The sequence below is a fragment of the Streptopelia decaocto genome (genome assembly GCF_964273445.1).
Source record: "Streptopelia decaocto genome assembly, chromosome: 23".
Classification (NCBI taxonomy): Eukaryota; Metazoa; Chordata; class Aves; order Columbiformes; family Columbidae; genus Streptopelia; species Streptopelia decaocto.
Window position 1 is genome coordinate 4,861,702 of NC_138678.1, and position 25,108 is coordinate 4,886,809.

The 25,108-nt window shown below is 58.6% G+C and overlaps 1 protein-coding gene across 1 annotated transcript; it reads left to right on the forward strand.

Annotated features, from left to right (window-relative positions):
* Positions 1-257: 257 nt before the first annotated feature.
* Positions 258-23,770, forward strand: NKAIN1 (sodium/potassium transporting ATPase interacting 1). Its single transcript, XM_082071582.1, has 8 exons — positions 258-506; positions 16,425-16,562; positions 16,747-16,827; positions 17,345-17,542; positions 18,142-18,202; positions 19,909-19,990; positions 21,791-22,913; positions 23,476-23,770. The coding sequence occupies exons 1-7, from the start codon at positions 453-455 to the stop codon at positions 21,798-21,800; spliced, it is 624 nt and encodes a 207-aa protein (XP_081927708.1). The 5' UTR covers positions 258-452; the 3' UTR covers positions 21,801-22,913; positions 23,476-23,770.
* Positions 23,771-25,108: the final 1,338 nt, after the last annotated feature.

The following is a 25,108-nucleotide window of genomic DNA, read 5'->3' on the forward strand; positions in this document are numbered from 1 at the left end:
CCCTGCCCGGCGCGCCCCCGACCCCACCCGCCGCCTCCTCCCCGCCCGCCCCCGGGGCGCGGAGCGCGGCTGTGCGGGAGAGACAATAGAGGGGCCGGGCGGGCTCCGCGCAAACCTGCGCGCCCCGGGGATGGCTGGCGAGACGTGCGCGGCCCCGGGGTCCCTGCAGCGGGGGACGGGGCTGTAGCGGGCTCGGGGGGAGCGGGGCTCGGGGGTGGAGGGGAAGGCGGAGAAGGGGGGGCGATGCCCCTGTGTGAGCCCAGCCCGCCTCTGTGCTAACCTGGCAGGATGCGGGAGGCGCCGGGGCTGCTGTGAAGAAAGTCCCGGGGCTGGCCGGAGGCTGGAGAGCAGGACATGGTGCTGGTGCCCCCCTGATGCTCTGCTGGTGAGGAGCTGGAGGACGGCGACGAGAGGCCACGGTGGCGGAAATCCGAGGCTCCGGCTGGGAAACCATGGGGAGATGCAATGGGAGATGTACGCTGGTCGGATTCTGCTGCCTGCAGCTGGTAAGGCGAGGGGCCGCCTGCGCTCATCAGCATGCCGGGTTGTGCTTTGTGCGAAATGTTGGCTGTCACCCTTACCCGCTCCGTCTCGCGGTGACCTTGCTGTGGGACCAGCTTGGGGACGCTTCGCTGCCACCGCCCCCGAAAGAAAAAAAAAGAAAGATATAAAATAATCAAGGAGGAACAAAACGCCAGCCGTGTCCCCTGTCTCGGGCTGGGGAGATGGATGCGAACCCGTTCCCTGCGCTGCCGGCGCCTGGGGATGCGTCTCCAGCAGGTGTGAGCTTTGTTCCCAACTGCAGCCGCTTCCCTCCGAGTTCGCTCCCGCCGGCGGTTTCGCATCCCAGTGACTCCCAGGATGTTTCTTGGGGTGCTGGTCCCCCGAGTTGGGGTAAGAGGGAAACTTGGAGCCGCTGCCAGCACTTTGTAAACTCTGCTGCTTTCGAGCGGGACTCGTCTGCCCACGGCCGGGGCCGCCGGGGTGTCGGGGGCAGAGAGAAGGGAGAGGTTTAATTTTAATAAGATTGTTGTCTTTGTAATAATTACGTGCCATTCTTGCCGCCGCTCGCGAATCAATCTTCATCAGGGTGCTGGCAGAGGAGCAGGCGAAGGGAGCGTGGGGAGTATTTGGGGGGTTTTCTGGTAAAACCAGCACCGATGAGCTTGCGATTAATTATCTCGGACAGCTCGTTCGTTAACGGAGGATCAGCAGCCTACAACTTGTCCCCGCGGCCATGCCGGGGCTCGTTGCAGCGAAGAAAAGGAGGGGGGGGTGGCCGAAACGCGTGGCGGTCGTGCTGTGGTGTCCCCGGGGGTGGGGGTGATGGGGAGGGTGGGGACAGCGATGGACACGGCTCCGGATCCCCTCCGGCGATGACGGTGACATCCTGCTGACGGGCACTTGCTTCCCGGCGTCGCTCTTGTTCATTCTCCATCCTGGGGAGGGCAGCGAGCGGGGAGGGGTCCCCACCTTTGGGTAGGGGGGGGACGCAGCTTTTCTGGGGGAACACGGGAAGCTTGGAAGCCAAGTCCCCAGTCTTGGGCTGCGGAGCCGCAGTGGGCTCATCCCCGGGCTGAAGTCCCTGTGTCCCCAGCGGGAATGGCCTCCTGTGTCCCCAGCTGTCTCTGCGGTTCGGTCTGTAAAGTCTTGCTCTGCACTTCCTCACCTTCCCCTGTATTCAGGATCAATCCGACGGGTGTTTTCTGGGTCTGCAGGAGTTTCTTGGCTTTCGATCACTTTTCATTTTTACCGCTCAGCTCCTAAGAAGGTTTGTTGGCGTTTATTCCCTGAGAAATCCTAGATCTGAGAGATTTTAATCTATTTATTTTAGGGGAAAAAGTTAATCAGTGTGAGCTTCGGGGGTGGGAGAGCCGCTCCTGCTCGCAGCCGGAGGAACTTTGTGCTGCAGGTTGGGGGTCGGGTTGGCTGCAGGTTGGGGGTCGGGTTGGCTGCAGGTTGGGGTCAGGTTGGCTGCAGGTTGGGGTCAGGCTTTCCTCCCCACCCTCCCCTGTGTGTCCTGGTGCTGCTGGCGTCCCCAAAGCCCTGGCTCTGGAACTGTCCCTTACCTGTGGCCTTTCCACCCCAGGCTCATCCCGTAACCCAGCACCACATCCCAGAGCAGTGACACCCACCCCCCATGGGGAGAAGGCGCTGCTGGGTCCCTGGGTTTTGGGGTCTGGGTGCCCATCGGCAGCCAGCTCTGCGGTGAGGACGTAGCAGGCGCCATCAGGGTGTCCCTTTGAGTGGCCAAGGCCAAGATTCATGCCCGAGGTGGCATGGCCGGGACCAGGTGGTGCTGAGGTTTGGGAGGGGATGATGGGGATGGGGGGTGACTCCTGACCCCATCTCTCCTCCTCTCCTCTGCTTCGGCTGCTCTGTGACACCCTTGACACGGGGACGTCACCACGGGGCCCGTGTCCCCTGGTCCGGGTGGCCTTGATGCCTGTCACGGGCTCCCTGCGCTATGGGAGGGGACAGCCCTTAGCCACCGGGACTGGCTGGACTGGTGTGTGCTGGGGCTGCCTGAGAAGCCGTGCCCTGCTGCTTTGGGGTCAGTTTGTGCCAACAGCGATCGCGCTGGTGTGCCACACCTCATCGCCGGCCAGCCCGTGCCTCAGTTTCCCTACGCGGAGCCTGCAGGGGGTCCCCGTGCAAGGCCCCTGTGCTGGGGGGAGAAGGCAGGTCTGGACAGGAACACGCGCTGCCCCGCGCAGCCCAGACCCCGGGCAGCGGCTGCACCCGAACCCGTCTGGGAAACTGGTTTTCGGACTGGGGAGCCTGGGCAGCCGCTTCGGAGCATCCCAATATCCTACACACTGCTCCAGCGCTCGTGAGGCGGTGCTGCAAGCACTGGGTGTCCTCATTCCCAGGGGACAAGCAGCACCCACCAGATTTTGCCTCTTTTTCACTAGAAAAACCCAGGAATGCACTTTGCAGACACCCACCGGCACTGCCCCACCTCGAGAGGGGCTGCCGGGAGGTATCGGTGCTGATGAGGTGAGATGAAATCAAAACTCTCAGGTTTTTGCTGGTTCTCCCCATCATCTGGGAGACTCAGTGACTGGCTGGGGTGCTTGCGGTGGCTTAGTAAACCTTTCTCTGGGGTTCCCATTGTTGTCGGGAGAGTTTATCTTTCCTTTATGTAAAGGTGAGAGCTGCTGAGGTGGTTGGATAGAAAATGAACCCAAAGGTGACGCCACCCGACTCGACAGCACCAGCACGGGCACAGGCGTGTGAGAGATGTAAGCCGTGACCCTCGTTAACTCTGGAGCCTAGTGGTGTCGGTGGAGGGTGGGGGCAGCGGCGGTGCTGCGGTACCAGACCTCGGAGGCAGCGGTGCGGGACTGCTGGAGCCTGAGGTCCGCCTGGATCTGTCCAGCTGCTGTCCCATGTCCCTTGGCTGTCCCGCTCTGTGCCCTGGGGCTGTGCTGGTGCTGCTGTGGGGCCGGTTGGCTTGAGTGGGCTCCTTCTCCCCCCCAAAGCGGTGACCCCACCAGCTCCCCTGCGGCGTGGGGCTCGTTTGGGGTGGGATGCAGCTCCAGCCCCGGCGCTGGGTGGGGACAGGGTGCTCAGCGCTCCCACCTCCGCCTGGCACAGCTCCGTGTCACTCCCAACCGGGGTTTCATTTCCTTCTTTGTTTCTCTCCTTCTCCTTTAATTGGCTGGAAAAGCAAAGCTCCGTTGGCACCTCCCGCGCGGCTGAGCCTGCTGGAGCCTGCCAGGCGTGCGGTGCCGTGCGGGGCCGTACCGTGCCATGCGGGCCGTACCACGCCATGCGGGGCCGTACCGTGCCATGTGGTGCTGCACAGTGCCATGGGAGCGGGGCTGCGGTTCCACCCCATCCTGCCTGCCTGAGCCGTGGGGTTCGCATGGGGCACCCAGAGCCTCCAGGATGTGACCCCCCATCACCGAGCCTAAGGAGCTGGCGGGGTCGACTTAACGAAGGATGAGAGAAAGGAGCGGGTGGTCCCATCCCCAGCATCCCTCAGCCACCAGCCCCAGGTGACATCCCCTTCCCCAGTGGGACCCTGCTGCACCCTCAGGGACTTCACAGCCCTGCTGTCCCCTGGCAGCCCCAGCACCTCTCCCACCTCATTTGCCCAATTTTGGCCACGAACCCTCCAAATCCAGCGAGAATCAGCCACCGCCACCGTCTGCCGGCATCTTTTGTCCTCGTGCGGTTCCCATCCTGGCCGATCCTGGTGTGGGGACAGCGTGAGGACAGCGGGGCCGGAGCTGCCCCCGGCACCTTCCACCGCGGGGACGGGGGAAAGGAGCCCGGGCTGAACTCTGGATGGGGTTTTTTCAATTACACAATTAAATGCACAATTAGGTATAATTACCAGCGCTCAGAAGGCGCGACTGTTCATAATAGGCATGTAATCTACTGCAGTCACTGTTTATACTGCTCGGCTCCGCTCCCTAATGATTATGGAAAGCTTTCACATTTGCATGGTTGCCATGGAAATGGGGGGCAGACGGCGGGGGCGGGGACGCAGAGCCCCTCGTTTCCCCGCGGCGGGACACGGTGGGTGCGGTGACGATCCCGCACCCGCGGGTGCTGCGGGCGGTGGGTGCTGGCGCGGAGGGACGGGGATGCTCCGGGGATGGGCAGTGCCAAGGATCCAGAGGCAGCCCGGGGGGGAACTGTGTGTGTTAGAGGTGTGAAAAACCCCAACCCACGTTGTCACCTCCCTGGGTGACCACCCCAAGAGCCACAGGAGGGTCCGTGGCTGCAGGTGGTCGTGGGGAAGCGTCCCAGCCCGGCGAGACCTCCGCGCGGCCGCGCATCCTCCGCTGCATCCCCATTATTCACCGGCACAGCTTTGCTTGACAGGCCGCTATAAAGGTTTATTGGCGCGCGTTTGGGAAGGCAGAACGTTACAGCTCGCAATTAAAACCGCGATTAAAGTGCAGTACATCTAAATTTGCAGGACCAGCTAATGTGCACCCCAGAGTATTAACAAGACCGGTTGAAGATCTCTCTAAATCATTCACGCCGGTTCGTAACGGAGCTGAGAGCAATGGGGACTGGAAAATAAATGTCTCGGAGGGCTGGGTTGTAGAGAAAATAAAGAGGATGAGCCAGAAAACAGCCTGGCCCAGCACCGGAGCTGCGGGAGCAGGGGAAGGAAAGGCTGATGCACAACGTGGTCGGCAAAGCCTAAAACCTGATGGCCTAATTGGTGTCTGGGAAAATGAGTCTTGTCCAGCCAAACTTGATCTTGTTTCTTACTGAGCTCCCAAGTTTGGCTGGTGAACGGGACTAAGCTGCCCTAAGAGTGTCGAGATGCCGATCAGCAATCTGATTTAATCCCGGGTGGCTTTGTGACAGGGTCCCAGCGGTCCAGGCTGTGTCCCCATCCCGCATCCTCCTGGGATGCCCAGGGATGTCCTTGTCCCCCTCACAGCATGGAGCTGGGGACAGTTTTTAGCTGGAGGCGCTGGAGCGTTGGGGGTTGAGTGGGGGGAAGATACCCTGCCCGAATTCTGGGGGGATGCTTGGAGGGCCAGAGGCGCTCAGGATGGGACTCGGCGTCTTTCTTTTCTCTTCCCTCCATTTGGAAGCAGATATTTATTTCAATTTTCAAAATACGTATGTAACGGCCTGGAAAACTGGGAAGGCAAAGTTGGCAGAGAGCAGCCCCCATCGTATTTAAACAGGACATTAAACTCTGAGTGGTTTATTAATAAGATTAATAATGGCTCCCGTGTGCTTGGCTGGGAAATTTCACCCGTCTTTGGTTTTTACTCTGCGGCAGAAGGAAATTTTACCGTGTTATTTAATAGTGTCCCTGCCCAGCTGACAGCAGGGACAGTTCAGGAATCTCCTGCGCTGGGGACGTGCCACGCAGCCCTTTGTCACACGAGTGTGTGCAAATCACTCACTGTGCACACACGGTTCCACATCTGGGCTGTGAGTGGCAGTGGGGACTGTCCCCTTGGAGGGACGTGACACGGGGCAGCCCCTGAGCGTCCCTCGGGCACCCCGGGTGACAGCAATGGCACAGCAAAGCCACCGGTGCTGGCCGAGCTGTCAGGCTCCCAGCCTGGCCGTGTCCTGGCACCCTCGTCATCCTCACTGCCCAGGCTGCGTGTCACCTAAGCAGGGGACACAGCCAGCATGCCTGGCCCGGGGTCACAGCTGCGCTGTCACACACAGGAGACACAGGCAGAGACAGGGCAAAGAGCACGCTCAGGGCTGGCCTGCAGCTTGGCTCTCAGGCTAATTACCTTGATTAGGGCTAATTGGTGCGCTGGGTCAGTCTGGTCTCTTCCCATAAGCAGATCGATAGCAACACCCTTTCCCACAGCAGGTCTGTGGGGCAGAGCCCATGTCCTGGGGACACTGGGGACAGCAGGGAGCCGGAGAGGAGCCGGTGCAGGACAGGGCGGCTTCGCTTCCCTTGGGCTCTTGCTGAGGATGGAAATGTGAAGCTCTTTGGTGGACGTGATCTGGGAAACCAAAGGGCTGGGGGTGGCCTGGCTCTGCCTCAGAGACTGGCCCAGTCTGGGGGATGCAGGGAGTCGTGGGCACGCCACGCTGGTTCTGGAGCAGTGTGTGTCTCTGCCTGACACCTTGTCCCCCAGGCACGCTCGTGCCATCGCACCGGGATGCTCAGATACAAAACGCCAGCTGGAAATGTCCCAGGGGAGAGAAGGTTGCTTGGGCTGTCATGGAGGATGCTCAGGTTCGAGTGGAGGATGCTGGGGGTGATGCTGGAGGATGCTGGGGTGATGCTGGAGGATGCTGGGTGTAGGAGCACAGGGTACTGGAGCAGCGCAGCAAGCGATGCTGAGGTTTCCCATGGGAAACCCTGTCCGCTCGTTACTCCTGCGCATTAACAGCTCAGATTGATGGTGGTCCTCAGCTATCGCCTGGAAATGTCAAGCTGTGAGTCCTTGTCCCGGCCCCCTTGGGGCTCTTTCCTGCACACACATCCTCCCCCTCCTCCTCCACTCCAGCAAAGGGCCGGGGACAGGGGGGTGACCGTGGGGTTCAGCCGGGTCCCCGCTGCCTTGACCCACGTCCCGCAGCCCCGGGAAGGTGCAGCACCAGCCAGCAGCTTTGCACAAACCCTTTGCAGGCTCCAATCTGTATTTTCTCTTTTTTCCCCCCTATTTTGGCCCTGAACCAGCCCTGTCCCCCTCGCCCACCCTGGGGGACGGTGTCCCCATCTGCATCCCTGGGCCCCCCCAGCTCCCGTCCCTCTGCCGCCTCCATCCCATCACCAGCCGGTTGCCAATTCCCCTTGGCAGCTGCCGGGACTCTGAGGCGGAACCGTCCTTTCCTGGCCGCTCTTTGTAGCATCTGCCGCAGTTTCCCCTCGTCTCGGGGAGGAGGGGACACATCGAGACTGCTGTGATGGGCACGGGGGTGGCACAGGGCTGGCTTCGAGTGCCCCTGCAGGGTGGGGATGGTGGCTGCTGGGGTGCAGTGACACCTGGGGGGTCTGGAGGGGCCTGTTTGCTCCCCAGGGCTGGAGGTGGCACGTGTGTGTTGGCAGTGACATCCCCGGCATGGCTGTGGGGCAGCCCGGTGGCCGTGGGTGCCACAGCTGGCCTTAGGTGGGGACACCGCGGGGACGATGCTGCAGGGCTTGGGACCAGGCGAGGAGCTCGCAGGGAGCAGGGACGGTCCCCAAGAGCTGGGGTCCCTGTGCAACCCTGGCCATGCCCTATCCCCTCGTCTCTCCCCAGGAGTCCCCCCCAGCCCTGTGACAATTAATGGGTGATGCTGAGTTGGGTTTTCCCCAAAACGTTGATCTGGAAATCCTAATCCCTCCTGCAAGGGCACCCAAAGCGGGGGGAGGCTTGGGGCAGCACCCTGTGGGTGCCGAATCTGGGGGCAGCACCCACCTCCCAGCTGGGAAAGGCATCCCACGTGGTTATGGGGAGAGAAACAGACTTTTGGGGAAAATCCCAGTGTCCCCAGTGTGAGGTTGGCCGTGATGCCGGGGGCTGTACCGACCCTGCTGCAGAGTTTGGGGTGTTCGGGGCATTGTCCCCCCACTCAGCCACTGTGTTGTCACCGCCGCGACATCCCGTTGTCACCCTTGTCACCTCATGCTGAGCGGAGCGGGACAGCCCCAGGGCTCCCCATCCACCACCATGCAACAAAGGGGTCCGTAAAATCAACCCCAAAACCCGCTTCCTGAATGCAGTGGGTATAAAAAGAGGATGAACTAATTAATAAAAGCAATTTTTATGGATGTTTAAGAAGTCTCTAATGAGCTCCCATCCACGGCAGCTGCTAATCGCTGCGTTTAATAATGTGCCGGTGGTCACGGCGAAGGCGCCTTATTAAATCCTCTCCATGATGAATGGGAAAGGGATCGGTGGGTTTAACAGAAACGGCTCTTTTGCTAAAGGAATTGTTCAAACTGTTCAGGTTTCTGGGTTTATTGGGGTGGCGCATCCCTCTGGGTGCCTCTCCAGCTCCGGTCCCGGGCTGCGGGTGGATGGGGCTCAGATGCTCCAGCTGGACCACAGTCCCGGTGCTGGAGCCGCGGGGCTGCGCTCCCATCCGTGGTCACAGCCATGGGGAGGATTTAAGGAAAATGTCAGATTGGCTTGTTATTAAATCCCTTAATAGATAATGAGCAGCACTAATGATGTCCTGTGCAGACTGAAGCTCTGTAAATCACCCCGAAAAGCGTCGGGGTGCTTGGGGAGCAGCCAGGTCCCTTCTGTGCCACTCGCCGCCGGCCTGGCTGCTTCCCACCACCCGGAGACTTTTGTATTCACCCCATGGGAAGATTATCCCTGTCCCACCAGCACCCATGGGTGCCTCAAGCATCTTTGCCTCGTGGGGTGCTGGGGTGCGGGACACAATCAGCCAGGAGGAGACCCCGGTCCCTTCCAGGAACTTGTTGCCATTCAGTGGAGAAAGGAGAATAAATCCCCAATTCTCCCAAAACCGCTGGTCCGGGAGGGTGTTGCTCACGGGGGTGGCAGCCCAGCCTGGGCGGGCAGCCATGCACCTGCTGCCCTGGGTCGGGGAATCGCCCCGAGGAGAGGGAAACCCGCTGGCTTTATTGGATAAATTCCTTTTGTGCCGCCACCTCCTCGTGGGCTGCGGGGCAGCTGAATCTCTTAAACCCGCATCTCAAGGTGGTTTTGGCTTGTATTTTAAGGCTAAAAAATTGGATAAGTGCTGGAAGTAACACCCACACACGCAGGACTCGGGGGGCGCACCCGTGGGTACCACCCTCGGATTCCACTTCACCCCTCCAGGATGCAGGAGCATCCCCTCCTCCTCCAAAACAGCTCTACCCTCCCATCAAGATCAATGTTTGGGGAGCGGCAGGCGGGTTCGCCTCCCCGCCGGCTGCCACCGGCTGCTCCTTTCGCAGCACCACCGCTCCCAGGGATTATTTTTGCTCCCCAGCTCATTAAGGGGGTTGTTACCAGGCAGATTTCCTCACCCGATTTTCTCCTTCCCAGCCTGCGGGCCGGGGGAGGAGGGATGCCAGTTTCCATAGCGATGCGCTTGGCTTTAATCAGTATTTCTTTCCTGGGAGAATTGATTACGAAAGGTGTCACTAAAGAAGTCAGTAAATTGGATTTTTTTTTATATATATATATATATTTTTTTTTTTTTTTTCTTTTTCTCTCCCCTCTATCGGATTATATTAACAGCATCTTTGAGGCACCGTTTGAGATCCGGGGGAAATTACCTCTTGCTTCTCACAGATGTCGGGCTAAAGAACTTAACTGGGAGAATTAGCATCGAAATTGCCTGCGGCTTAATCCTTGTCGGGATGGGCTCGGCCAGCACGGGCTGGTGGGGCCGTCTCAGCCGGGATCTGTCCCATCTCACCTGTCCCCTCATCTGGTGGGTTTCTGCAGATATTTGGAGAGCGATTTGTCCCATTCCTGCTCTTTGCAGTAGCCCAGAGCTGCTTTTCCAGGAGCAGTCGCTCCTGCTTGCTCCCCATCCCATTTGTTATTTAGGGGGTCAAGCTCCCCCGATCTCTCCCAGCTCCTCGTCTTGTTTGCTGTTCCTGTGTGCTCCCCAAACTTAAGCCGGAGATCCCCCAAATTTATGCCAAATACCCCTCCAAATTTAACCCCAACGTCTCCCAAACTTAAGCCCCAAATCCCCAGATTTAACCCCAAGATCCCCCAGATCTAAGACCAAGATGCTCAAAATCTAAGCCAAAGTTTTCCCAAATTTAAGCCCAAGATCCTCAGATTTAAGCCGAAGATCTTCCAATTTTATACCTAGTATCCTCCAGATTTAAGGTAAAGATCCCCAGATTTAAGCCCCAAGATCTCCCAGATCTAAGCCCAAGATCTCCCAGGTTTAACCCCAAGATCCCCCAGATTTAAGCCCAACATCTCCCAGGTTTAATCCCAAGATCCCCCAGATTGAAGCCCGATACCCCCAGACTGAAGCTCCAGCCCCGGCTGTCAACGTGTCCCAAGGGCAAACCGGCATCTCCGGACTCGTGGGAGAAATCGCCCCACTCTGAGCAATTCCCCATTTGCTCAGGGGGGTTTTAGGGTGTTTTGCTCCATTTTAATGAATTCCCAGCCTCTCAGAGGCTGTGCCACTGGTGTGGTTTCTGCTGTGAGTCTCTGGCGTGATGACAAGCCGTGGCTTGTTGTGGCTAATTGAGCCGCTTGATTAATCCCATTTTTCTTCATCCGAAAGGCTGTTTGTTGGTGCCGGCGTTTGTGGGGGGACAATTGCTGATGGTTTGGAGACAGCAAGTGCCTCTGAGGCTGAGCCGGGGATCGGGGATTTGTGCTGGACCCGGCTGAAGGGTTACTGGCTGTGGGATGGGATGGGATGGGATGGGATGGGATGGGATGGGATGGGATGGGATGGGATGGGATGGGATGGGATGGATGATGAGTTGGGTGGGGTAGAATGAGACGAATGGATGAATGGGATGGAATCTGTGGATAGGATGGATGGCATAGGGTGGATGGGATGGATAAAATGGGATGGGATGGAGTGGACAGGACCAAGGGGACAGCAGGCACCCCCATTCACACTCCGTCCCCCAGCTGGTTATTCAGCATGACACGGGGCCGACCCGCCCATTGAGCTTCTGGTCTTCTCCGGCACTCCTCCGTGCCTCAGTTTCCCCATTAGACATTCCAATGAGTTTGGAGCAATTCCCAAGGCGACAGAGCAGTTCCCAGCGGGATGAATCCTGTTGTGCTGGAGCCGGGCTGCCCTGGGCGAGATGGGGAATGAGCCGCTTGCTCCGCTTTTCCTCGGCGTCGAAACGTTTCCTTGCTGGGAGGCAAGAAAAACGTCTCATCTCGGCATTTCTAGGATGGTGCAAATCATAGATGTAATCTTGAATTAAAGTTAAATAGATGTAATATTGTTTTAAAGTTAAATAGATGTAATATTGTATTGGAGTTAAACCAACCTGCTCATGGGAAATTTGAAATGTGTGATGTTTGCCTGAAAAAACAAGAGTTAAAAGCCCTCTGGGGGTGCCAAGGGGCTGTGGGTCTCTGCTGGGGACATGAGGGGCAGTGAGAGCCAAATCCGCCCCAAACCGGCGCTTTTGGGAGCCGATGGGCTCAGCAGCGGCTCCTGGGGCTTTGTTGGAGCAGGTGATGGAGCATCCCTGTCCGCAGGGACACCCGCTGCCCCGGCTTTCACTGTTCTCGGCATCTCAGAGCACTGCAGAGATTTGGGGGTGTCCCCCATGCTGTGCCTCAGTTTCCCTTCCCTACGATGAGGCAAAACCAGGAGGGGGCTTGATTTAATCTTCCTGGTGCAAAGGGCACTTTGCAACCCTTTGGCTGCATTTAGGGGAATTATTATTATTAATTATTATTATTATTGCTGTTCGGCACCCCGAGGCTGCATTCCCCAGCCCCCCTTGCACAGCAGAGGAACCCCCAAGGCTGGATGGAGCCAGGAGCTCAGATCTGGGGTGCAGAGCTGGGGTGCCGGGGTGTCCCAGGGGTGCTGGGGATGGGTGCAGGGGGTGACCCCGCACCCAGGGGTGCTGCCCGGACCGGGGCCGTGTCCAGCCCAGGGAGCAGGTTGCCGGCAGCGCGGTCCTGGGGTGCAGCGTCTAGACAAGCGCATCCAGCCGGGGCTGCCGCCGCGTTCCCATGGCAACGCTGCCGGATGCGGCGAAATGAAATAAATAACCGGGGGTGGGGGTGGGAAAAAACAGGCGAGAGCAAGGAAAGCCCATCGGGTGGGTGCTGGGTGGGCGATGGGGAGCCGTGGAGAGGGACCCCGCACACCCCAAGTCTCTGCCTGTGTCCCCGGCACCCGCAGCTGCATCCCGGAGATCTGGGATGCTTGAGCCACACGCCGGGAGCTCCTAAATGCAGCAATGCTGGATGCACAGAGGCCAGGAGCCCCCAAAACCCGCTGGCATCAACAGGGGGGTTGCAACAGCTGTGGAAGGACCCGATTTGTGCCTCTTTCACCCCGTTTTTTGCTCCTCCCATGTTTTACAATGGGGCTGCTCGGTCCCAGAGCATCTTGTTGGCCAAATGCTGCATCCTGCTCGTCACCACCTGATACCAGAGGCTCCGGCGCCTTTAATTTCTTTTCCTTTGCGATTTCATGAAGGCTTTTGCAAGTTGGAAGTAGGTCAAGAACTTGTTTCCAAGTCATTAAATGAAGTCCCTGGGTTCACAGCGGTGTTTGCACCTTCTTAATAGTCAATTCACTCGCTTGCCGTTCATTTAAATCGCAGCCAATTTCCCTAAGTGGAGGCGGGCGGCTCGTGGGTACCGAGATGAAAATGCCTCCGACAGCTCCTCGGGCTCCCCGGGAGCAGGACGAAGGTGTCACAAGAATGAAAATCAGCAAAACACCTTAAACTGCCTAAAAAAAAGAGGTTGAAGGGGTGGGGGAGCCTGCACAGGTGCTGTGGGGCTCAGGGTGGGGATGCAGGACCGTGTGGCGTCCTTTGGGGCAGGGAGATGGGCTTTGCTTTCCCTCCTGGGGACCGGGACAGGATCCAGCTGGTCCCCAAGAGCCCCCCAGTGATGCTCCAACTGCCTGGGGACACCCAGCTCTGGGGGCTGCGGGAAACGTGTCCCTTGGGGACCAACAGCATCAAGCACCGCGCTAGTGGGCCAGGTCCTGCCCCGTAGCTCTGCTTAGGGGGTGTGTTTTCCCTAAACCCCATGATTTTTTTGGCCAAGACCCCTAGAAACAGGGCATTTCTACCCCGAAAAAGCAGGACAAGCTGGGGGGAGGGCGATGCTCTCGCAGCATCTTCGGACGCAGCGCGGAGGGGAATTCAAGGCGGAACAAAAACCCCAAATCTCTTCAAAATGCAGCGAAATGAAAAGTTAAATCCCCGGCGAGCCCCAGGCATATGGTGTTCGGGAGGAGATCGCCCGGCTGAAGGATAATAACCCATCGGGGGGTAGCGGAGCCCCCGCTCCGCTCCTGCCAGGCCGCAGCGCGCAGGGGAGGGCACAGGGTTCATTCCAGCCCGACGCGCAGATGCTGCTGCTGAGATCAAGGGCAGCGGGCAGCCCGCGAGCATCCTGCCTGTGCTGCCTGTGCTGCCTGCTCTGCCCGCTCTGCCTGCGCTGCCTGCGCTGCCCGTGCTGCCTGCGCTGCCCTGTGAATTAATGGGGCTGGACCCCCATGTCACCGTGGCCCCCCCTCTGTGTCACCAGTGCCCAACATGCTCCAGACACCTGTGTTCCCCCTTGGGAATGTCAGGGACAAGCAATTTCAATAATTTCAAAGCAATTAAATACATAATTATGTGCCCAGAAGAATCACTGCCTGGCCGTGGGGGGTGACACGGCTTGAGATGCAGCTGGGGAAGGGGGGGGTCACTGCCATGTGTCCCCAAACATGACCCACTGCCTGCTGCGCCCTGGGGTGCTGGTGCACCCTGGGGTGCTGCTTGGGAGGCTTTGGGGTCGCAAGGGCACAGCGAGCAGCAGGGATGTCCCCAGAATGTCACCCAGCACCCAGCCATGCAGCTCTGCACCTCTGGGGGGGCAGAGGGAGAGACTGGAGGGAGCATCTCCCTCCCCTCTCCCCAGCTCCACCAGCAGTTGACCCCCCAGCACCGGAGCTCCTGTCTCCCTCCACTCGTTAATTATTGAGGCTTTGGAGATGCAATAATATATTTATGTGTGTGTGTCAGCAAACATGTCATCGCCATCGCAGGCGAGGCGAGAGGATGGAGCCGGGGAGGGGTCAGCGCCACCTCCCCCGCGGAGCCTGGGGGACCGGGGGCCGCAGCTGGGCCAGTGTCCTTGCCCTGGGCCCTGGTGACACGGACGTCACCTCCCTGGGCACTGCGGGAGGGGGACGTGGATGAATCGTCCCTGCGATTGCCGGGGCTGCTGAGCACAGACACACGAGCCTCGGGGTCTCTTGTGTCCACAGGTGGCCGAGTCCTTGCGTCCCTCTGGCTCTGGGGGTAATTAAGTGGTTTTTGGAGAGGCCTCTAAGAGCCATAGGGTGTGACAGCTGTGATGGAGGATCTGCTGCCAATCCTGCTTCCTTGGGCTGCCGTAAATCCCAGGCAGGGTTGTGGGCTGGGGGGACCATGGTGGCTCTGGCTTGTCCCTGGTGGGGGCAGCAGGGTGAGGGGTGGCCCTGGGCCACACTGTGAGGGTGGCGCGGGGACAGATGAACTCTTTTGCACTTCAATTTGCTGCCAACACCCCTAAAAAATCCCATTTTCTCCAGCTCTGCCTCACCGGTTCTGCCTCCCAGAGTCCCGGGCTGAGCCTCCGCCTGTCCCCTCCTGTCACAGCCCTCCCGTCCCCTCCTGTCACATCCTCCCCGGGGACCCCACGCGCTGCTGGAGCCTGGTCCCCACATCTCGCCCACTTCGATTCCTTGATTAAAATAAAATCATTGCAGGCAAGGCGTTTCAATTAGCAGGACTCTGGCGCGCGTCTTCCCCTGACTAATTGATGTGATTTGCTGCAAAGGGAACTTTTGGGGCTGATCGATAAACTAGAGAGTGTTTAATTAAGAGGGAGCCCTAAAACTCGTTGCATTGATCAGTTGCAGGTTTATCTTAATTAGCAGTGGGATGGTGTGTGGTTCCCAGCCCCGCCCCCCCAGGAGCATCAGGGCAGAGAAGCAGCAACACCTGGAAGGGGAGAGCAGGGTGTTAATGAGGGGAGGTCAATAAATGAGGCTGCTATTAGCATAAGAAATGCCCCTCATGGGAGGGAAATGGCCTGGGGAGGATGCCCTGAGCCCTACAGGTTGCATTTGGGGGTGGATGCTGCTGGTTTCCAGGTTGTTTAGAGGTTTCTTGTGGGGTGTGTGGTGAGTTTGCAGAACCCCTTGTCCTGCTCACCAGTGGTGCTGAGCCCTGTAGCTGGGCTGGGCTTGTTCCCTGGCTTTGGTTGGGGCCACTAGTGACAAAGGGCTGTGGGGCATTGGAACAGGCTGCCCAGGGCAGTGCTGGAGTCACCATCCCTGGAGGGCTGGACAGATGGACCTGAGGTTCTCAGGACATGGGGCAGTGTTGGGGTGGGGGAATGGTTGGACTCCCTGATCCTGAGGGTCTCAGAGACTCACCGATACCAAAACTCGCAGCCTTCCCGCCTGCCCCCCGCTCAGCAGCTCTGTCAACAGCCACCGGATCGATGGGCGGCTGTGAAACCCTGAGTGCTGTGCTCCTTGTATCATTTATTATTTACGTCTCTCAATTTAAAAGATTTACAGCCTGGTTGTAAGTATTTCCAAAGGCTGTTTTCTCAGAGAGTTTAAGGAGCGTGGAAGTGAGTTAAGCCGCAATGCAAACATCCTTGGTCCCGGCCCCGCGGATGCCGGGGATGCTCCTTGTCTTTGTGTCATCTTCAATGGAAATTGGGGTCCTGCTGGCAGGGATCCAGCAGATCCCATCCCGGGAATAGAGTAGGGAATGGGATACCATGGTTGTCAGCTCTGCCTTTGGCTTTGCACCCACGGGCAGGATGGAGCTGGGCTAACGTAGGCATTAATTAGAGCTCTTGCTAAGCCAATTCAATCAGTGCGTGATGCTTTATGGATGGGGCAACTGAGGCACAGCTGGCGGTTGCACAGGCAGATGCATCAGCCGTGCCCCATCCTCAGGAAACACTTAGGGAAGGACTTTTGCCACCTCATTTATTTCCCCCCTGGAATTAGGACGCGTTAGGTCGGTCTGGCTGGGCAGGGATGCTGCGTTGGGAAACTGAAGCATGGAGGGTGCTGGTGGGACAACAAGCCGGCAGCTCCCTGCTCCACCTTCTCAGCTCCAAATATTCCTGATAACCCCTCGCTCGCCACCACACGCCTGCCCACCATGGCCAATGTGTCACGCAGACATTTCAGCCTATTGCAACTAATTATCCGTGGGACTTCCCATTAATTACTAGCTGCTCTTTGCCTTCAGCACCCCGGGAGCCGCTGCGGTGACCGGTGTCCTGCTCTAACACCTGCAACCCCCCTCTGCTCTGCTGCAGGTCGCGGCGCTGGAGAGGCAGATCTTTGATTTCCTGGGCTACCAGTGGGCACCCATCCTGGCGAATTTTTTACACATCATGGCCGTTATTTTGGGTATTTTTGGGACCATCCAGTACAGATCCAAATACCTCATGATGGTAGGTACTGCTGGGGAGGATGCTCCTGCGCCTGGGTGCAGTATCCTCACCCTGGGGATGGCTCAGCCCCAGGTCCTGCATCCCAGCCCAGATCCCTGTGGATCCGGCGGGATCCAGCGAGCTGGGGGGATGGAGCGGGGGTGTGTTTCGGCACGGTGTGCCCTGACCAGCTCTCTCCCGGCAGTACGCGGTGTGGCTGGTGCTGTGGGTCGGCTGGAACGCCTTCATCATCTGCTTCTACCTGGAGGTTGGACGCTTGTCACAGGTAACGCTGCTCCCATCGCCTTCCCTCCATCTTTCCATCCTCCCTGCTGTCCTGCTCTCACCCTCCTCCTTCCCCTGTCCCCAAAAAGGACCCAAAACCCCCAGGGATGCAGAGGAGGTTGCCCAGCATCCCTGGACCACGCTGGGGGGGGTGATCCCATGGTCCCATCTTTCGGATGGCTGAATGCAGCTGCAGCATCACAAGCAGCTGTGTCCCTGCCTCAAGGCCAAGCTGCTGTGCTGGTGACAGCTCTGTGACATCCGGGATGTCACCTGGGCGTCATGGCACACCTGTGTGCTGCTTCACCAAGTGGTCTGTGCCCACCGGTGTGGGGGGACGCCACAAACCCTGAGGACACTGGCTGTGCATCAGGGAGATTTGGGGTTCATCAGCTGCCCCGGGTGCCTGCGATGCTCGTGGAGCATCCTTGGGTTGGAAAAGCCCATTTTGTGTCCGCCCACTCTGCAAAGAGCCCCAGCTCCACAGCTGGTGCCTCCTCCTCTGCCCCTTCCTGCAGGACCGGGACTTCATCATGACCTTCAATACCTCACTGCACCGCTCGTGGTGGATGGAGAACGGGCCGGGCTGCCTGGTGACGCCGGTGCTCAACTCCAACCTGGCGCCCGAGGACCATCACGTCATCACCGTCAGCGGCTGCCTGCTCGACTACCAGTACATCGAGGTGGTGAGCAGCGCCACGCAGATCTTCCTGGCGGTAAGGGCGGCCGCCACCGCTTTTCCTCCTCATCCCAAATTGCGAAGTGAGAAAGAGGGAATGATGGCAGGGACTGGGGTGGACAGATTCCAGCTGGGGGTGTCCCGCCATCACACAGCCATTCTGTAGCATCAAGGGCAGCATCGGCTTAGGGGTGGGAGGAGAGGAGCATTGCGGGGGTGCTGCCCACCCCAGAACCTGCTATGGGTTGGGTGCTGCAGGAATGGGGGCTCTCAGTGTAACACACTCGGCTGTGGGACCTGGTGGGATGTGCCGCTTGCTGGTAAGGGGGGGGTCCCCCCTTCCTGGTAGCTCTGTCACCCCATGGGGAGGTGGGAAGGGGACACACGGGGATGCAAAGCTCCTGGGGAGCCTGGGAGGCTCAAAGAAAATCACAGAATCACATATGGTTTGGGTTGAAGGACCTTCCCAGCCCCCCAGGGCCCCCCTGCCATGACAGGGACATCTTCCCCAGCTCAGGGTGCTCAGAGCCCCATCCAGCCTGGCCTGGGGTGTCTCAGGGATGGTTCATCCACCACCTCTCTGGGTACCTGGGCCAGGCTCTCACCGACTTCTCCCCGTTTGCTTTTGTTTCACAGCTTTTTGGCTTTGTCTACGCCTGCTACGTCAGCAAAGTGTTCCTGGAGGAAGAAGACAGCTGTAAGTGGCACTTGCTGGGGACGGGAGCGGTGCCTGGGCTGCGGGCGGGTGAAAGGATCCCTTCAGTTGGGTTTTTTGCCCCATTTTTCCAAAGTTATTCTACAAAACACCCCTCCAGAAGCGCTGAGCCCCCAGCCCCACTTACCAAGGCGGCTGAGGCCGTAGCCGTCCAACCGCATTAAGTGCTCATCTGCCATTTATTAATTCGCGCCAGCTGGCAGCTCCCGCCAGCCGCCCGCGGGCAGGGACGCGCCACAACCGCCGCGCGGCAAAAGCCACCGGGATGCACTCGGCGTCGCGCTCCCTCCCCACGCACCGGATCGGCGGCCCCGCCGGGGCCGGGACCCACAGATGGTCCCAGCCGGGAGGTGCCGGGTCCGGCACCCCCACATTCTCACCGCAGCGCTGCCGGGAGCCGATGTAGCGGAAAAGGAAAATCTCCGTGTGAAATTGGACACTGCCTGCGGTAATAACTTGTTTCTGTACCGGGGGAGCTGGCAAAAGGGTTTATCTACCGCCGCCGGCTTTGAAGCGTGTTTGCATTCAAACAAACTCCTGCATTCAATACACTTTTAATATTAATGCTGCTGGAGCCCAAGATTCAAATGCAGCTTTTTTAATGGAATATCTTATTAGATTTGGAAATGGATGGATGGCATCAAAATTGAGAGCTGGCTGAATATTAAGTCGGGAAGATAAATATGCTGGGAGAACTGGGCTCCCCTCTCGAGCTTCCTGCTGTTTCCTGGACACCCACATGTGAACTCACCCAGATCTCAGCTCTATGGGGACTAATATATTGGTTTTGGGGAGATGGGTCACACTCCAGGTCCCGGGGGGGTTTGGAAACCCCCCTTGGCTGCGCGTGGTGCCCGTTCCTGGGCTGGCTGAGCAGGTTGAGGGTTCAGGTCTGGGGGCAGGTGGAGAATCCCAGGTTGGAAGGGACCACAAGGATCATAGAGTCATGGAATGGTTTGGGTTGGAGGGACCTTCCCAGCCCCCCAGTGCCCCCCCCGCCATGACAGGGACATCTTCACCAGCTCAGGGTGCTCAGACCCCGTCCAGCCTGGCCTGGGGTGTCTCAGGGATGGTTCATCCACCACCTCTCTGGGTACCTGGGCCAGGCTCTCACCACCCTCAGGGCAACAATTCCTTCCCCATGGCCAGCCTGAATCTCCCTCTTTTAGTTTAAAACCATGAACTGCCGGGCTGGAAATTGCAGCTGTGAAAACTGATATAGTGGTGTCTGCAATTCCCGTAAATGACAGGCTTGAAACAAGATGTAATTCCCCCATAACTCTCCTTAGATGCCCACTTGGAGGCAATAATAGGGTAATTTTCACCACTTTGTCCAGCCTGCAACGCAAGGGCTATGGTGGGAGGAGAGGAGAGCCCGAGGGATCTCTGCAAGCTGGTCCAGCTCCTTTCCTCTGATTCTCACCACGCTTTCCTGGGATGCTGCTGGGACCGGGGGTGTTGCCATGACCTGGGATGCTGAATTTCCCTGGGATGCTGCCACAACTTGGGATGCTGTGGCGACCTGGGACGTTGCAGTGACCCGGGATGCAGCCGCAAACTGTGATGCTGCATTTCCCTGGGGTGCTGCAGTGAGCTGCATGAGCCACGGGTACCCTCGGGGCAGGGAAGGCAGGGAAACCGCCCTGCTGCCCTCGCAACTCACCCCGCTGCTCTCCCCCTCTCCCCAGTCGACTTCATTGGCGGCTTTGACTCCTACGGCTACCAGGCGCCCCAGAAAACGTCACACCTACAGCTACAGCCGCTCTACACGTGAGTCCGCACCGGGGAAAAGCCTTGGGGATGCTCAGGGATGCAGGAGCCCCTCGAAGGTGCCTCATCACACCATCCTAACCCAAAATATTTGGGTCTGTGGGTCTGCTTGGTCTCAAAAAGCGCAGGAGCTCCACAGGGGCTGGGGCTGGGCAGTTTTTGGGGGGATCGTGCCCTTGTTGTGCTTTTTGCTGTTTTCCTTTGCTGAGCACCAGCGCGCCCGGGGGAGCACAGCTCTTCAGATAAGTGCAGCTGACTTGTTTCTTCTCCCTTACCCATTAAGCTTAACTAGATAAATGCTCAAACGCGATAAGGCTGCGAAATCTAAAGGGATTAGCCTCCTGTGGGCTTTGCCGGATGCCAAAAATTAATTATATTTTAAGCCTTCTATGCAAATTCAAGGGCACGCCATGCAATTAGAGATGCAAAGAGGGGGCTGCGGTGGAACAAACACATTTGTGTTGTTGCTGGGCCCTCGCTGGGTGTTTGGGTCTCCTGTGTGCTCTCCCTGGTGCAGCGGTGCGGGGGAGCACCCATGGGTGCTGTGCCTCGAGCTGGAACTTCCCCAAGAGCCCCCCAGTCCCTGGGTGAGTGGGGCACAGCGGGACGGGGACATGGATGGTGGCACGTCCTGGGGATTGAGGTGGGTGTCCTGCCCCTGCAGTGGGTGATGGAGGGTTTGGGTGCACAGTTTGGGGATGGGTTGTGCCCCCACCCAGGTACCAGAGCACCCATCCCACGGTGACACTGGGGACAGTGCAGCCTGGCTCCCCGGCCTCACTCCCCACCTGCGGGGCTGGCTCAGCCAGCAGTCCTTGTAATTAGATTGCTTCCTAATTAATCAAGCTCGCGGGCCACCCGCATCCTTGTGGCCTTTCTACCCAGGAGGGGTCACAACCCAGACACTGTCACGGCTCTGCCAGCCCCCCTGCCCGCAGCCCCCTCCGTCCTACCCCGGCAGCTCATTAATAACTTGCCACCTAATTAATGAAGCTGTAATTTATATCAAGGTGCCTCCATTGCCCTGACAGCAGTGGTGGGTCAGGCTCATGGGGCTGGGGGGATGCACCCTGTCCCCAAGGTGTGAGACAGCGGGTGCTGTGGCAGCACGGTGACACCCGAGGGGAAACGGGGGTGCTGGTGCAGCGGTGGCCCCACCTCGGGGGGACACGGGAGGTCTCGCTGCCACCTGTGACCCATGCGAGGATGTGCAAGGTGCTGTCCCAGCTCAGTGGAGCGAATCCGGCCACTTGTGTCCCCAGGGGACAGCTGAGCAGGAGGGACGCGGGGCTGCGTCCTGGCCCAACAAATTAAAGCTTGTTGTGCCGTTCCCAATTAGCTGTAATTGGATTAATGGCGGGCGCGGGGGAGGGCTTCCACCCAGCGGAAGGAGGAGGATGTGCCGTGTCAGCAACTGCTCCTCTTCCCCTCGGGTCCCTCCTGCTTGGCCAGGGTGGCACCAGGTCCCCACCCGCCATCTGGGTACCCACACTGTCTGTCCCCCACCCCGAGACGGGGGCTCTCACCTCCAAAATCCCTCCTGTAGCACATGGGGACGGTGGGAAACGCAGGTTGGGAGCTGAGACCGGGGCCGTTGTGACAGGGCTGGGGGTCCCGTGTGCTGTCCCAAGGAACGGGGCGTGTTTCTGGTGTGAAGGGCTGTGTGTGTGCCCTGTGCTGTGTCCATGTGTCTGTTTGTCCGTGTGTCTGTGTGTGCCCTGTGCCAGGATCTGGCCCCCCTTGTGACAGGGACTCCCAGACCCTGGTGTCACCCTGACCCCCTCTCCCCTCTGTTCCCAGGTCCGGGTAACCCCCTCCTGCCAGGATCCAGCCCAGCGTGGGACCCCCAGAGCGACAGGACCCCCAGAGCGAACTGTCCCACACCCAATGACACGACCCCCGGCCAGGCGGGGACACCGCGTGAAGCCACCCGGTCCCCTCCTGTCTCCCCGCACCCCACAGGACCCCCCGCAAACAGAGCCAGGAGCTGCACATCCATCCCAGCCTGGATCCCCCGAGCCCAAACCACCCACCCACGGCGGGGCTGGATCAAGGGGACCCCCCAAAGCTGTGCTGTCCCCCCCGGCTCCCACACCCTCCCAGGACGGGGACGTGGGGACACACGGGGTGGCAGCATCGCTGCTGGACACTTTTCTGCTCTTCTCTGCCTGGTTTTCCCCCGGAGCAGCGGCCGGGCGGGGGGGCCTGGCACGGGATTGGGGCAAAACCAGCTGGTTTGGAGCAAACTGGGAGCAGGGTGAGACATAAACTTGGCTTTGGGGACAGTGGGGCACAGACCAGCCTTGTCCTCTCTGGGGTTGGGACAGTTTCCCCAAACGCTGGGTTTGGGAGTGGGCTGGCCCCAAAAATGGGGTTTTTGCTCCCAAAAGGCGTTTTCCAGCCCCCCTGGCTGGATGGAACAGCGTCGAAGGGGCTGGGGCTGGGATTGATCCCCTCATCCCGAGGAGCTGGATCCGACCGTCAGCATCTTGCCTCAGCCTCCCTGAACGTGGGGCTATGGCAGGAACAGAGCACCCAAAACCCCCATGGCCTCCCCATCCCTGCCGGATTTTGGGGGGATCTCGCTCAAATTTGGCAATACTGACGCTGCTGTCGACACAGCCCTTTGCCGGCTGTTTTAACGAATCTAATGAATGTTTTGGGTTGGGTTTTTTTAATTATTGGTTTGTTTTGTTCTGTTGGGGTTTTTTGTTATTTAGTTTAATTTAAAGTGCCTGAGTAGACTCTGGCTGAGCGTGACCCCCCCGCGAGCCTGCGCCGGCTCCCCAGGCCCACGTGGTGCCTTCAGCCCCGCTCTGCCCGCCCCGGGGGGCGGCCGGTGCCTCTCGGACCCCCCGGCCCCTCCATCCCTGCGCAGTCTCATCCACCCATCGGGTTTGGCAGCAGCAAAGCGATGATGCTGGTACATGAGGAATGGTTGTTTTTTTTAGGGGGGATGCACAAGGTCTGTTGGGCAGCGATCGCTTTGCAAAATGGGGAATTCAGAGCCTCAGAAGCCGCAAGGAAAAAGTCGTTTCACGCAGAATTTCAGCACCCCCCCAAGCTCCTTTTTCCCCTTGTGGTGGGACGTGCTTTCCCCTGGATCTGGCCCCAAACCCCCCTTTGCATCTGGTCACATTAATTTTGCCTCCCAGGAGTTTTTCCTCCAGCCCTGGGGTTATCTGGGGGTTTTTGGTTTGCATCCTTAAGTGATTATTCTGTTGTTTATTCTGTCCCTCCCAACAAGCAGCTGGGAAGAGCCAAGGACCAAAGCTGCCCAGCCCCAAATGCTGGGCAGGGGCCGGGCTGCACCCCCGGCCCCTCCGGCCGAGCTGCCGCCTTGCCAGGCAATAAGTTTGCCACCCTTTCCCCCTCTTTTTTTTCCTTTTCCCAAGGAAAATAGTGGTTTTCAAGCAACCCCCCAAACACACCCCATCCCCAGCTCTGCGGACAGCGGCATCTCCAGGGTTCATTTTCCTCTCCAGGTTCAAGGATGCTCTCACTGACCTGCCATGGGATGGGGCGGGATGGGATGGGATGGGCAGACACCCACCCACTCAAAACCCTTCTCAAACCCCGTGGGATGCAGAAGGAAACATTCCCATCATCTAAACCCATTCGAAGAGCTTCCCTCCCTCCTGAGCTCGGCGGGACCCAGGCACCGGCGCTCCACAAATCCTTTGTTTTTTCAGTTGGCTTGTTTTTATATGAGACTGTATTTGTAACGTGAACCGAGGATTTCTTTTCTATTCTGTAATTATAAAAGTCGAAGGAAAGTTTCACCTGATGGCTGTTCTGGTGTTGGGGCATTTCCCTTCTTCCTGCAGTCAAATCGATTAAAAAGTGGTGGGATTTTTTTAGTTCTGGCTTTTCCCCCCCAATTACCACTGCCAGCTCGCGCCCGCGGGTTCTGCGTCACCCAGGGGGATATCGCCTCCTCCCTCGCTGCCCGCACAGGTAATTTCTTCTCTGATGGTAAAATAACAGAAAGAAAAGGTAAAAAGAATAAAGCAGAAATGCGGAAAAGCAGCGTCCTCGGGGCCGGGTGTGGGCATCAGCGCATCCACCCCACGCTTTGGGCACAGTACAGTCTCAGATCACTCATTCCTCTTGGGAAATGGATAGGAAAACATCTCCTGCCTTTCCGCCCTCCCCCCGGACGCCCGAGTCTCCTGCTCCCTGTGCGGCCGGCGCGTCCCTTGCCGAGCAGGAGGGTGCTCGGAACATGGCGGGTGCCTTGTCCCCAGGTCCCAACAGACCAAGGGTTCATCGTCCCCAGCAGCTCCCTGCGGTTTTACAGCCGTAATCTGATTTCCAGAGCAGCAGGAGAAATTCTTTGAACTAAAACTGATATGAGTGATCACCCGAGTGCCTCGGCCATCCCCGATGTGAGATGTGCCCCGTCCTGCTCGCACCCCACTCTGAAGCCGGGACACGGGTGCAGCATCCCCAGTAGCGATGCTCTTATTGCCCTGAAAAATATCAGGGCATCTCAGATTTTAAAAGTATGTGAGTGTGGGCATTGCACCGCTCCCCACAGCCATGGGGGGGTCTGAGGAGGCTTTGCTTTGAACCCCTTACACCCTGGGCCAAGTTGGTCCATCCTCACTGTCCCTGCCTGGCCGTGGCTGAGATGTAATTAGAGAGTCCAAGCATCTCTTGCCACTATCATGTGAAGAAACCCTGTGTCACTGTAAACAGGAAGGGCAGGAAGAAAAACGAGTTGATTTTCTTCCATCCCAACCCGAGCAAAGAAACGGCTGAGGAGCAACAAAGGATTAATTTACCCCGCGCAGAAGCGCCGGCTCCCTCCCGCAGCCGCGGGAACCCGGCAAGCCACAGATGTTAAGGAGTAAAAAAGCCGCTTTCACAACCTCAAACAAAGGCATAGAGATGCTTTTCAGGGACTTGAGGAGATCTGTAGATTCGGCTGCCGCGGTCCTAGGTGTGCCGAATTAAATACGGCTGGTCCAAGGAAACAGGATCAGGAGAAGGAGTGAGGCCGGTGGGATGCCGTGAGTGAATGAGAATGATGGTGTTTTCATGCCTGGAGGGGAGCTTCTTGCTTGCTTTCAGGGATAAACTGATTAAGAAATACATCCTGGGCCTTGTTTTTCC

Bases quoted from the DNA above. Each gene is read 5' to 3' on its own strand.
- NKAIN1 (XM_082071582.1), top strand. From the start codon at position 453: ATGGGGAGATGCAATGGGAGATGTACGCTGGTCGGATTCTGCTGCCTG. The intron at 16,563-16,746 runs GTAGGTACTGCT...CTCTCCCGGCAG, and splicing joins GATCCAAATACCTCATGATG to TACGCGGTGTGGCTGGTGCT. The intron at 17,543-18,141 runs GTAAGGGCGGCC...TTTGTTTCACAG, and splicing joins CCACGCAGATCTTCCTGGCG to CTTTTTGGCTTTGTCTACGC.